The sequence below is a fragment of the Erpetoichthys calabaricus genome, chromosome 4 (assembly GCF_900747795.2).
Source record: "Erpetoichthys calabaricus chromosome 4, fErpCal1.3, whole genome shotgun sequence".
NCBI lineage: Eukaryota > Metazoa > Chordata > Cladistia > Polypteriformes > Polypteridae > Erpetoichthys > Erpetoichthys calabaricus.
Genome location: NC_041397.2, coordinates 246,876,577 through 246,891,141, shown reverse-complemented (window position 1 = coordinate 246,891,141; position 14,565 = coordinate 246,876,577). Strand labels below are relative to the sequence as shown.

Genomic DNA, 14,565 nt, shown 5'->3' with positions numbered 1-14,565 from the left:
AAATGTAAAGAATTATTATTATTATTATTGTTATCCTGACAAGTTAGAAATCATTTCCTTCATTTAACACTTTTCCTGCATTAAGCACTTGTGAATATGACTGTGTATACCAGTAGAACCACAAGTAATAACTCGATTTATTGCTGGTTGAAAAAAATTGATAAAGAAGCCATTTTTATTTCATTATGTCTTAGATCAATACACCAAATAACTCCTAGACTCCTCACCTAAAGAGTGTATCTAGTATCCAAGAAACCGGCTTCTAATTCTGGACAGATGCATTTCATGAGAAGATGTCTTTGAGATCAGAGAAAGTAAAATGTCCAAGAACCAGTTTAAGACTAAGTCTGAGACCAGAGGTGTTTCTCAAGTTAGGGAATGGTAGGGAGTCAGTAAGGGATGGTTGTCTTTATTTGTAACTAGTAACTGGACTCTGAAGTGTGAAAGTGGGCCTGGGCCACCCACTATTCTTACATACTTATCACCTAGGTAACAGGATCTGTACTGGTGCTTCTGGCAGGACTTGTATTGAGAGGTATACTGGTGGTTTTTATTTCCATGTAGACTGTGAATGTTCTGAAACAGAAGGAAAGAGGCTTTCGGAGGCAAATGGCTTTTTAAATGATGTTTGAGATTATGAGAGCAATTATATACAGTATATGGAAAACAGCTGTGGTTTCCCTAAATAGTAATATAAATAGTCAGTCTATACCAGCCAAAAAAGCAAACACAAATAGCTATTATTCTCAGTCTACACAGGGAGGAGTGTACAGGTCTCAGTGAGGTTTTACTGTTTTGTTCTACACGTGTTTACACCTTTAATCCCCTTTTGCATTCCATTCATTTTCAGTTCTACTTTTTCTGCTTCAAAATCACATAGATTAGGATATTAGTTGTTTTAGTAATTTAAATGAAGATTGAGGGGGCAACAATGTTAAACAGGATGACTAAGATTAATGCTGCAAGAAATCAAAAATAATACGGAGAAATTCCTAAAAGAAACAAAAAGCTCATAAATGATAAACTGAAGACAAAAAAAAGAGTAATATATGCAGGTTTTCACAACAGGCCAGAACTCGTATAAGCCTGGTTTGTTTGTTTTTTCAGTTAGAAGTAAAAGTTCACACCGCCTTCAGCCCTGCTCAATACTTAGAATTGTTAAATAGAACCTGCCTAATTTTTCTCACCACTCCCACCTACCTCTATGCTGAAAAAATATTGTCTCGAGGACTCAGACAGCATTTCTGTAATATATAAAACTATTTTACAGTCCCTCCCTTTCAAAGATCCAAGAGAAAAGTGGGAAAAGGATCTCTTACTCAATATTTCAGAAAAGGGGTGGAAAGTAGCAATGTACAGAATTCACTCGAACTCCTTATGCGCAAACCATAGAATTATTCAACTTAAAATTATATATCAAGCACATCTCTCTCGTTTAAAATTGTCCAAAATGTTTCCAGGGCAAGATCCAACCTGCGAATGTTGCAATCAAGTTCCAGCCTCACTGGGCCACATGTTTTGGGCCTGCACCAAATTAACATCATTCTGGAACAAAATCTTTAAATGCCTATCAGACAGCCTTGGTGTCACAATTCCTCCTAATCCATTAACAGCTGTGTTTGGTGTACTTCCAGATGTGCTTAAAGTGGAGAAGGACAAACAAACTGTGATTGCCTTTACTACACTGTTGGCACGCAGACTTATCTTGCTCAATTGGAAGAACCCTAACTCTCCAATTCTAAGTCAGTGGGTAACTGATGTTATATACTATTTGAAACTGGAAAAAATCAAATTCGCTCTTAAAGGATCTGTACAAAACTTTTTCGAAACCTGGAAGGATCTAATCAATAACATTTTAGAATAAGCATTTAAATTGAAGAAGCAGGTTCTCTCCCCTCGTTTACTCCATTTATCTTTATTCATTTATTATTTTATCTATTCATTTGTCTTTACTAGCATAAAGTTTTACACTGCTGGCCTAGCTCTCTTTCTCAGGGGTGGGGGTTGATTTGTTTCGAACCTTTTCCTTTTTTTTTTCTTCTTTTTGTAAAACTCGAGTTATGTGTTTGGAATGTTATTTGATTTTAATAAATTCAATAAAATTAAAAAAACAAAAGAATTTTTGCTAACCTAGAAATACCTCCAATGTGAAGCCATATGATCATAGTCATTGGTTTTAGTCTGTGCCATTTAGCTAAGGCAGGGGAGCTCCAAGCAAGAGATCAATAACACAATCATAATCCCTGTAAGGTGGAAGTCCTAAAGTATTTAGAAAAAATCAACAAACTCTTCATATTCATGTGGTAGAGCTTCTGCTGCCATACATAGGTTCATAGCTTTAGAGTTTTATAGGGTCACTGTTGTCACTATTGTTACATATACTGGCTATAGTGAAATTCTTTTTTGCAGATGCTAATCAGCATGCAACATGTCACCACTCTCCAGTGCCCTGATCAGAGTATTACTACCTTAACTTCCTTGAAATAACATGCTGTACTATGTAAGATACTGATAAAATAATTCATGAATTTATTTCAATTAAAACTGACTACTGAAATGTGTTATTCACAAACTTGTTAAAACATTGTTTATTCTGACTCAGTGAATTTAAAAAATTCATTTTTATTTACTCTGTCAATAGCTTTATGCAAAAAGATCACCTAATTAAAACTGAATGATTACATTTCTATGGCAAATTAGATGACTTGCCCAGGGTCACATAGTGAGCCAATGTCAGGTGCCAGTCCATTACAAGGCACATTTAATGACTTACAGACCCTCCTTTATACTGTACCAGTTTAGAGGCACTTGACCTGAAATGGCAAAGGGGTGTACCTTTGAATACACATCTCTAAACATAGTAAATTTGTCATTAGATACGGGGGTGTTCCCAGACTGTCTCAAAACTGCTGTAGTTAAACTCCTACTTAAGAAAAATAATCTTGACCCCCCTGCTCTTGAAAATTTTAGACCCATCTCTAACCTACCTTTCTTAAGTAAAATTTTAGAAAAGGCAGTCATTATGCAGTTAAATGACCACCTCAATAAACATGCTATTCTTGATAAGTTTCAGTCAGGTTTTAGAACAAATCACAGTACAGAAACTGCACTCATTAAAGTAGTCAATGACTTGCGGGTAAATGCAGACAGAGGCCGTTTATCTGTTCTCATCCTCTTAGATCTGAGTGCTGCATTTGACACCATTGATCATAATATTCTTAGAAATCGCCTTAGTCAATGGGTGGGCATCTCTGGCAGTGTCTTAAATTGGTTTGAATCCTACCTGGCAGGGAGAAAATTCTTTGTTAGTTGTGGTAATTACAACTCAAAGACACATGATATCCTATATGGTGTTCCACAAGGCTCTATCCTGGGTCTGCTGCTCTTCTCAATCTACATGCTTCCGTTAGGTCAGATTATCTCAGGACACAACGTGAGCTACCACAGCTGTGCTGATGACACACAGCTGTATTTATCAGTAGCACCTGATGACCCCGATTCTATTGATTCACTAACACAATGTCTGACTTGTATTTCAGAATGGATGAATAGGAACTTTCTCAAGCTAAATAAAGAGAAAACTGAAATCTTAGTGATTGGCAATAATGGATACAATGAGGCTATTAGAAATAAACTGGATATATTAGGATTAAAAGTCAAGATGGAGGTAAAAAGCTTAGGGGTAACTGTTGACTGTAATCTGAATTTTAAATCGCATATTAATCAGATCACTAGGACAGCATTTTTTCACTTAAGAAACATAGCAAAATTTAGACCTCTTATATCATTGAAAGGTGCTGAGAAATTAGTTCATGCGTTTGTTTTCAGTCGACTAGATTACTGTAACGCAGTCCTCTCAGGAATACCCAAAAAAGACATAAATCGTTTGCAACTAGTGCAGAATGCAGCTGCTAGAATCCTAACAGGGAAAAGAAAATCTGAGCACATTTCTCTAGTTTTGATGTCACTACACTGGTTAACTGTGTCATTCAGGATTGACTTTAACATTCTGCTTATGGTTTATAAAGCCTTAAATAATCTCTCCCCATTTTATATATCAGAATGTCTGACATCTCATACTCCAAATCGTAATCTCAGATCCTCAACTGAGTGTCTCCTTAGAATTCCGAGAGCAAAACTTAAACAAAGTGGTGAGTAAAGTAAAGACAAATGAATACAAAAAATAATAAATGAATAAAGATAAATGGAGTAAAAGAGGGGAGAGAACCTGCTTCTTCAATTTAAATGCTTATTCTAAAATGTTATTGATTAGATCCTTCCAGGTTTTGAAAAAGTTTTGTACAGATCCTTTAAGCACGAATTTGATTTTTTCCAGTTTCAAATAGTATATAACATCAGTTACCCATTGATTTAGAATTGGAGAGTTAGGGTTCTTCCAATTGAGCAAGATAAGTCTGCGTGCCAATAGTGTAGTAAAGGCAATCACAGTTTGTTTGTCCTTCTCCACTTTAAGCACATCTGGAAGTACACCAAACACAGCTGTTAATGGATTAGGAGGAATTGTGACACCAAGGCTGTCTGATAGGCATTTAAAGATTTTGTTCCAGAATGATGTTAATTTGGTGCAGGCCCAAAACATGTGGCCCAGTGAGGCTGGAACTTGATTGCAATGTTCGCAGGTTGGATCTTGCCCTGGAAACATTTTGGACAATTTTAAACGAGAGAGATGCGCTTGATATATAATTTTAAGTTGAATAATTCTATGGTTTGCGCATAAGGAGTTCGAGTGAATTCTGTGCATTGCTACTTTCCACTCCTTTTCTGAAATATTGAGTAAGAGATCCTTTTCCCACTGTTTTCTTGGATCTTTGAAAGGGAGGGACTGTAAAATAGTTTTATATATTACAGAAATGCTGTCTGAGTCCTCAAGACAATATTTTTCCAGCATAGAGGTAGGTGGGAGTGGTGAGAAAAATTAGGCAGGTTCTGTTTAACAATTCTAAGTATTGAGCAGGGCTGAAGGCGGTGTGAACTTTTACTTCTAACTGAAAAAACAAACAAACCAGGCTTATACGAGTTCTGGCCTGTTGTGAAAACCTGCATATATTACTCTTTTTTTTTTGTCTTCACTTTATCATTTATGAGCTTTTTGTTACTTTTAGGAATTTCTCCGTATTAATTTTGATTTCTTGCAGCATTAATCTTAGTCATCCTGTTTAACTTTGTTGCCTCCTCAATCTTCATTTAAATTACTAAAACAACTAATATCCTAATCTATGTGATTTTGAAGCAGAAAAAGTAGAACTGAAAATGAATGGAATGCAAAAAGGGATTAAAGGTGTAAACACGTGTAGAACATCACGGTGCTTTGAGTAGATGGTGGTGGCACAAGCCGCCACCACAAAGAAACCGGAAAAAGAAACAGAAGAGAGAATAGGGGTTAGTACAGATTTTAGAGCTACCATGGATAGTTATTATAATGAATTGGATATACAGAGTATCAGGATTAAATTACAGTGAGATTATGAGAAGGCCATGTTAAAATAATGTGTTTTCAGCAGTTTTTTGAAGTGCTCCACTGTATTAGCCTGGTGAATTCCTATTGGCAGGCTATTCCAGATTTTAGGTGCATAACAGCAGAAGACCGCCTCACCACTTTGTTTAAGTAAATTTAATCCTGATACTCTGTATATCCAATTCATTATAATAACTATCCATGATAGCTCTAAAATCTGTACTAACCCCTATTCTCTCTTCTGTTTCTTTTTCCGGTGTCCTTTTGGTGGTGGCTTTCGCCACCACCATCTACTCAAAGCACCATGATGTTCCAACGATGAAGAATTAAAAGCCAGAAGTCTGCATGTCCATCATCATCAAGTTCTTCCGTGAGAACCCTAGACACAAGAGGACTATTTCATTTATGTTAGGTAGAATGCCCAGAGGGGACTGGGCGGTCTCATGGCCTGGAACCCCTGCAGATTTTATTTTTTTCTCCAGCCGTCTGGAGTTTATTTTTGTTTTTTCTGTCCACCCTGGCCATCGGACCTTACTCTTTTTTTATGTTAACTAATATTGTCTTATTTTAATTTCTTATGTTGTTATATTTTTTTATTTACTGTTCTTCATTATGTAAAGCACTTTGAGCTACTTTTTTATATGAAAATGTGCTATACAAATAAATGTTATTATTATTATTAAACAGTTTTTACTTCAGCATTTTAGTTCTTGACTGCTAAATGTAATGTCTGAAGAATGTTGTTTTAACCAGGGTGGACCCTAAAATTGGCTTTGAGTTGGGGGTCTCTAAGATGTATAAAAAACAATCCTCAAAAGTGAATTAATCCAGCTAAAACCAGCTAATTAAACATCTAAATCAATAACAGATAAAATGACTAATTGATTGTGAAACTTATCGGAACAAAAATCTGAAGCCACAGTGGGCTCCTGGGACTGAAGTTAAGAACAACTGGTTCAGATAATGGTACTGTTACATCAATGTAAACCCCGGAATCAATTTCAGAAATTGCTTCTTGTAAGACACCATTACTTATCTCGTAATTAGAATTAATAGCTTGTGAAAGTAGCGCTATATAGCACCCGACCCGGCACAGACTCACTCAGAGGCACGTGTAAAAACCACAAAGACTTTTATTTTTCTTCAGCTGGAGGGCACATTGTCCCCGTGAACCCCGCAGCCACAACACAGTCCCAAGACACTTTCAGCAAAGCACAATAACACTCCCATTTCGAACCACTCCTCCCTGGCAACCTCGTCCTCTTCCTCCCGATTCTGGCCCTGAGTGGTGGTTGCCGGCTCATTTTATAGCCCACCCAGAAGTGCTCCAGGTGCTTGATCACCTGCTTTTGATTGCATTTCCGGGCGGGGCTGTAGAGTTGTCCAGGCCGGCTCAGGGACCCATGCAGCACCCTCTGGCAGCCACCCCAGATCCCAACAGGGCTGTGGAGAACTCCATCTCCCTTGGAGCCCTGTGGGAAACTGAGGCACCATCCTCAGCCAGGGAGGCTTCCACCAAGTGTATTGAGCATGATTGCTCCCCCGGAACATGTGTAGAAGGGGCGTCCGCCCACCACAAGCTCTTTAGCATTAATTTTTCAGTTTTCAGTATTTTTTATTTATGGTGCCTCTCCAGTATTTTATTGTCATCCATAATTGCACAACTTTACTAACCATATCAGAATCAGTGCCATTAATATAAATTAGAAAAGTAATGGTAAAAGGATAAGTCAAAGAAGACCTCCACTGATATCCTCACCACACAGGCAGCATTCTCTCTTATCTGTATTCATTTGTTCTGGCAGATTAATCAACTTGAAATCCAGTTTGTAAGTTACCTCCACTGCCAGTGATCTGTTGGTTTCCAAATGAATCTTTGGTGTGGTACTGCATCTAAGGCTTTGATTTCTCTACTGTTACATTTAAATGTTGTCATGCATTTGTGACTGGGGGCCATCTTTCTAGCTTGATTGAGGTATGTGATACCACTCCAGGATGAGAGTGGGCAATGTCACTAACAGTATCTTCTCTTCCACCCGCAGCCTCAAGATGTCCATTGAGGGCATGCAGGCCTGACTGTTACACCCAGTGCTGGCCTGCCACTTCCAGTCGAGATGCCCAGGAAGGTGGTGGCTGATTCACGACCAGGAGCTGAGACTGAAGGAGCTTCTGTGTGAGATCCGAGAAAGAAATGAAAGAGTGAACTCTGTGTGACCTGATTTTCATCAGCTGTTTTTTCAGTTGTGCCACAGTGCACCAATTTTATAAATTTTTTGTTTACTTATTAAACAGGGATACCTGGTTGGTACCCCAAAGATTTTTGCTGCCTTGCGCTAGTCAATCCACCAGTCACAATGTTCAAAAAGTCCAACAGACTTGATTTGTCAAGATATTCCACCAAGGAGATTTTATTTAGTGTGCTATGTTAATATAAGTAATCTTCTAATTTATTTCTATATTTTCTATAATTACGTGTTATATTAAATACAGAGAATCGCCATCTCCAATCACCTTAGGTCAGTTCCTGGCTTGGGACCAACTGTGTCAGGTTTTCTAGTTCTCTCAATACCTGCGTTGAGCTTCCTCATATTCCAAAAGAATGTGAAGTATTAACTCTGGATTGTCCTGATGTAAGAGGACGTGGGTGTGCACAGCATGAATGTGCCTAGTATTAGACTGGAGTGCACCCAGGATTTGTTCTTTGCTTTACCCTGGTGCTGCTGGGATAGGCTTTACCTTGCTGTGACCCTGTAATGAAAATAAGTGGGTTCAAAAATGGATGAATAGAAGTTTGATTCTCTTCTCTTTGAAATGTTATTGTGTGTGGTTAAGAATGACCTCAACCTGTACTCCAGAGACTGGCCTTGTTGGGAGGCACTGAGGTGTGTGCGCAGGTTGGTACATGAGATAAGGTATTCTTTATTTAATAGGGCGTTATGCCGAAGTGTATAAATTGCAGATGACTTACTAGCTTATATATTCTCTTAATACTCTTGCCTCTAAGCAGTGCCAAAATATCAACTGAAGCGGGTGAGGATAGCTATAACTTTGATTAGTGGCATAAGAGCCTCATTAATCAACTTGAAAAACAGTGTAATTATACAATAATAGGTCAAACTAAATTTAAATACACAAATCTCTTAATTGATTTGTTTTTAATGTAGAAAAAAATAAACTGTGGTACACATGAGTCTTTTAAAAGTTTATTTTTTAGTAAATTCTTAATTGCTTTATAAAGCTTTATAATGCTGCATAATGACTGATTTGTTTTAGTAATTTTTGTTATTTTATTATTTTTGTTATGTTATTTTATTATTTTTATTATTTAGTAATTTAATAAGGAAAGAAAAATCTTCTTGTGTACAAAATCATTTGGAATATATTATCCATATTTTCACAGCGACTGAACCTCATTTTTTTATTTCTATTGTTAAATAGTATTCAGCCAGCAACTGAATGCACAAATATGGCTCTATTTGGGAAGGTCCTGGAGCCGGTGGGCTACATGCAGACAATGCGAGCCTTGGTGCTGGGCATCTGCTCATTCTTGGATGGCTCGGCCAAAGTAGACGAGATTGATTTTGTGAAAAAGAATTTGGATCTGATTGATCGGGAGCTGGGTACAGGGCAAGGACTTCTGAAGGATGCAGAGGTGCATAGCTTTGAAGATGATGTGGTGGTGGTGTACTACCAGCTGGGGGCAGTCATCAGAGCAGAGCGTGAGCACACCAAGACAGAGACAGAAGTCTTTCTGCGCTATGTGTCAGAGTACCGTCTGGAGAGACAGCTGACAGCTCTCTACAATCGGCTAATGGGGGTCTCAGTGTTGACAAACCAGCCCACGCTACTTGACAACATTGTGAGAGACTATCAACCCAAGCGCTGGGAAATGAGAGAATTCTGTGAGAAGGTTAGTATTGAGGGAGAGGTGGGTGTTTTTAGCATTTTCTCTATTTACTGCTTTTGTTTTGCTAAAGATATGGAGGTTATCTCATTTTCATTGTGACACAATCAGTAAACATAATTAAAAGCAAGCAAAAATAGACAAAGTAATAAAGACAAAAGAATCAAAAAGAAACAAAGATACTGGGCCTATCACCCAGTATCACCCATATGTCATAATAATTTAAAATAACTGAATAAAATCACCTTTTAAAATAATGTAACATAATATTACATCCTCAAGCCTGCTTAATCCAATTCAGAATTGAAGAGGTTACCTTGTGAGTTAATTTAAAGATTTGAGAGAGAATAAATGAATATCCTAACTGCACACTAATTTAAAAAGAATGCAAACAACCTTTATTTTATAACTTGCCCTTTTATAAACACCATCCTACACTCTTATAAATAATGGTTCTTTAATGGCCCTTTACTGGGTTGTGTAGTTTCTTGTAAAATCATTGCTTCACAAAAAACCTTTTACTTCTGGGATGGGTTCTTTGCATATGAAATTGGTTCCTTGGATTTTGACAAGATTCCTACTATGTGGAAATACATATACTGTAAGTAATGCTGAACGTATTGTTGGCTACCTAGCAGCATACTAACAGATCAGGAAAACCTGAACTTAGCCTGTGTGACTACATGTATTGACAGTCCTTTTAAAATCATTAATCCGACAGGATTTCACAAATCAGTTATCATCTGTTCATGGTTATTTATGAAGCTTGTGAGGGATCTAAATAAATAAAAGTTCTTTCTTGAACCTTTAATGGGATGGTTCTTTTTGAAACCAAAAGTGGTTCCCCTATAGCAATGGTCTGAAAAAACACTTTAGAACCTTTATTTTTAAGACTGGACTTACCCTTTCAATTCTTCATAAATATTTTTTTAAACTTGGAGGATAGGAACGTTAAGAGGCTTACTAGAGTAGTCGGTGATGAAAGTTAAACTGACAGTCCTTTGAATTTAAAGCCACTAGACAACACTGGCTGCCATGTAGAAGATGAAGACCTTTGTTAACTACATCTTGGCCTAGATGGTTACTTGTGTTTGCCACTTTAGTATTGGAGCCTACTTTAACTCCCAGCTCATTCTGGTTGTTTCTTTATCACATTCTGTTTCTCAGAAAGCTGGGATAGAATTATCAGTCTGCACTGTAGTTGTGAAGCTTTGCCACTGCATAAGTCTTTAACTTTACAAAGTGGCAAATACCAAGAAGACTGTGCACACTTGTCTTTATAAATGAAAGGTGATTTAGCATTAGACACTATTCAGAAACAATCAGCTTGGCTTTTTGTGAAGCGAATAATGCCTCAGAAATGAGACAACAGAGCTGAACAGAAGCGGTTGCTTGGAATTAGCTAATATAGGACAGGTTTAATCAGGCACTAGTCAATGGTGTCTATCGAATATGCTATGTGGACCGCCGGGGGGCGTACTGCTCCCCAAACCCCAACACAGACAGGCTGAGACACAAGTCTTGCCAAATAGCACACCTTTATTTAAGTGGGGAAGCGTTTTTCTTTTTCTCCCCACTACCTAGCACAACACAGAAAGCATGAAACACAATACAATACAGTCCTTGTTTCTTTCTCACTCTTTCTCTGTCACCTCCACTCCTCCTCACAAGCTTTGTCCTCCACCTCACGACTCTGGCTCTTCAACTGGTGGTGCGGCAACTCCTTTTATAGTCCACCCGGAAGTACTCCATGTGTTTCTTGTCCTTCTTCCAGTTTCACTTCTGGATGTGGCGGAAGCTGTTCCCCTAAGGACTCAGCTACACCTGCAGCACCCCCTGGTGGCACCCACAGAGCCCAACAGGGCTGCTCCAAACTACAACTCCCAGCATGCCCATGCAGGAATCTGTGGTGCTGTAGCAACCCAGGGGGGCTGCTCTCTAATGTCTCGGAGAAGATAATGTCCTAAATACGGTTTCACCCTCGGTCCCTCCACCCAGCCAGCATCCTGTCTCACATCTACCCCTTCCTTAAAAATCCACTATTTCACCTTCATGGGTTTTCCAGTCAGCAATTAAGAATTCAAAAGAAAAAGTGCAGCAACACCCTTACAAATTTATAATTAACTAAAAAAGCAGTAATGAATAGCAGTAATAATAGAAAAGCTCAATGTAAATTGCATGTTGCTTCTAAAATCAATCTAAAAAATGACAAAAGTGTTCTAAATCACTCAAAATAATGGGAAGTAATTAGAGATTACCACTGTTTTGTTTATTATTACTTATAAAATACACCTCAGCAGAATGGATTTGGAAGAACACCACTCACAAAGAAGGAGAGCAAAGTAAAAACCTTGTTGTTCATCAGGGTCTGCCACCTCTCCCAGGTGCAGTAAGTTGCCTTTCAACTCATCCACTTTCCAAGCTGCACACAAAGCATTTTCTTCTCCCTCTCTGTCTTACATAGAAAGCCCTGGTTCTTCTCAACAGTGAGCCAACATCTTCTATGTTCCTCTTAACTCTATGACTTCATGTGGCAGGTTGAAATGCAATGCTAGGGTCAATGGCAGACCTACTTTAGCCACAGGAACACTAGGTTAGAACTCTAGCCAGCAGTCTCCAAAACTCCAGCACTCATGAACCCTTAAAGGGCTGTGCTGCCAAGGAAACCACTATGTTACCCAGGCACCAGACTTTACTGGAGTGACCCAGCTGCAGTGAGGAGACACATTTGCACTCATGGGCCTGATCAGTGACTTGAATTCATAAAGTTCTCCTTTGGCTTTATGAGCTAAATGGTTACTTTCCACTGTTTATATGGAATAAGGAGCTCAGTTTGTGCCCCAGGTGCCCTGTGAGGGTAACTCAGGAAGAGGGTGCCATGTGTGTGAAGAGAACCCTGTGATAAAACTATCTTTAAAGAAAGTCATGGTCCTGTATGTTCCTATCCATGAATATGTTCCATCTAGAAGCTGCCAGGTTTTCTAGCCACTTGGCAACCCCTTATGATCTCAGTCTCCATCTAAGTAGGGGGTCCCAACTGGATTCAGGTGAGCCACCTGCTATCTAATTTATTTGGGAATGTGTTCTCCTACCCATTCTTGAATGCCATTCTTTCAATCATTTGGTAGTTTCATCCTAGGAATACCTTGTGTAACAGAGCCCACAGTCGCTAGTAATCCTATAATATTCTAACACTGGCATGTAGAAATCATTGCTTGTTGCGAGTTTGGTACTGACACTGTTATCCTTCAGCCTGAAAAACTCTTACTGACTAATCACCTCATCACAATAGAAGCAAGAAACTAAACTGCTCTATCATTGGGTGGTATGATGGCACTGTGATTATGGGTTTATAGGATTATTATTGTCACGTGTACAATGAAATTATTATTTGCATGTGCTAATCAATGATTAGTGAGTATAACAATTATCTTGAAACTTTTGTCTTCCTTGCCTGAAGAATAAGAAGCTATCATAACACTCTCTCAAACACTGCTGCCTCACAATTCCCAGTTTGCGGTTGTTGCTTATGTAAATTGGTTGGCTAATTTATCCTTTAGCTAACTTGTCCTTCTCTGTCTGGTAGGGTCACTGTGCCACAGTCATATTACACCCTTAAATCCATCCATGCATCCATTTTCTAAACGTGCTTTATCCAAGCCAGGGAACTTAGAGCGTAGTTAGAGTCTTGAAAAGGATATCTTTTGTATGGAATTGGAGTCTATTACCTGGATTTTTGTGGATTTGCTTTGGGGTTTCAGGTTTAATCTTACAGTTCAAAGACACTGGTGCAGTAGATACTCTAAATTGTCACAGTATGAGGGTGTGCCATGCAGCTGATGAGCGTTGCCTCCACAGTTGCTTTCTGCCTTGTTCCCAATGATGACAAGTTAGGCTACAGTTCAAGAAATGGATGCTGTAGTATTAAAGATGTGTTATTGTGCAAACTGTTGTCTAAGTGGAGTTTCAAAATTTGATATGCCCCTCACTGTAATAAAACTGAATTAAGCTTGCGCAATTGAACATTTATTAAAAATGTTTCTTTGCTTCCATGTTTCCATGCTAGGTGAACTTTGTCCTTGGTACCGGTTTGTTGTGCCTGTTCACTCAGGCCTCACTGACAGGCAGGGATCAGGCCCTGCTCATTAAAACTTGGTCTGAAAAGATGGGAGCCCTCTACAAGAAGATGAAGGCAGTCTCCTGTCAGTGTGCAGGTTACTTTCAGGAGCAAGCCAAAGCCGATGTCAGCAGACTGTTGCAAGTAGGAAAAAAGAGGGAAACCTTATGGGAGGAGCAGGCCTCAACCATCCTGAAGACTCTTGAGAAAAACTATGATTGGCTGCGCTGGGCAGTAATGATACACAAGGAAAGTAGAAAGGTGGAGGAAGAGAAGCAGAATGAGCAACCTGATGTAGAGAAAAGCACAAGTAAGAATTTCATTTGTGTTGGGGACTCGTCAGGTGAGCAGGTAGTCGTTTGCTACCGTGACACTCCATCTTCTCTGGACAAGAGCCGCATTCACCAGCTGATTGTAGACTTGGAATGGAAGATTCCTAACCCTCCACCAGATGTGTATGCCACCATTGAAGCTGACCCAATGTACGCCCGTTCTTACCTGGCAAGCAGAATGCAACAGAAGCTGGAAGAAGGCCTTGGCGAAAATGTATTAGTACACGTGGTTCCTGACAAGATGGAAGTGAAGTGTAACTTCCCCCAGGCATCCTTTTTTCAGTATGAATATAAACATCGTCTAGCCTCTGGGACAGTGTGTGTTTTTGGGTAAAAAGAATAATTTAGAAGGAAGGACATGGAGATTTTCAAGAAGAAAAGGCAGGATGGGTGGTGCATGGCTTTTCTCTGTGGAGCGGATGTTTTTCCAATATTGAGTTTAGTGTTTCTTTGTAATAAAATTCCTTTACTATTTATTAATAAATCAGCAATTTATAATTTACACATATGTGCAATGATTGTCAGCAAAACCTACTTGTACTTTATTTAAATTTAAATAAAAATAACAGGAATATTGCTGGTGTTGTGTTCATTGTGGAAACAACATGTTATATCACAATAAAAGTGCAGAAGTTTTCTTGTGACTATTAATATTACAGCCAAGGAGCAAAACCCAAGTAATCTATTGTACTTTTAGCCCAGAAGTACTAAAAAAGAAAATCAAACACAGTTGAAT

At 38.6% G+C, this 14,565-nt stretch overlaps 1 protein-coding gene across 1 annotated transcript; it reads left to right on the top strand.

Moving 5' to 3' along the window:
* Positions 1-8,414: 8,414 nt before the first annotated feature.
* Positions 8,415-14,317, top strand: LOC114650736 (uncharacterized). The gene is made up of 3 exons (XM_051926192.1): positions 8,415-8,506; positions 8,915-9,386; positions 13,447-14,317. Exons 2-3 carry the CDS (start codon positions 8,943-8,945, stop codon positions 14,161-14,163), a joined length of 1,161 nt encoding a protein of 386 aa, XP_051782152.1. The 5' UTR covers positions 8,415-8,506; positions 8,915-8,942; the 3' UTR covers positions 14,164-14,317.
* Positions 14,318-14,565: the final 248 nt, after the last annotated feature.

Excerpts from the sequence above, each read along its gene's own strand:
- LOC114650736 (XM_051926192.1), top strand. The coding sequence starts at position 8,943 with ATGGCTCTATTTGGGAAGGTCCTGGAGCCGGTGGGCTACATGCAGACA. Across the intron at positions 9,387-13,446 it reads TGAGAGAATTCTGTGAGAAG|GTGAACTTTGTCCTTGGTAC; the intron begins GTTAGTATTGAG and ends TTTCCATGCTAG.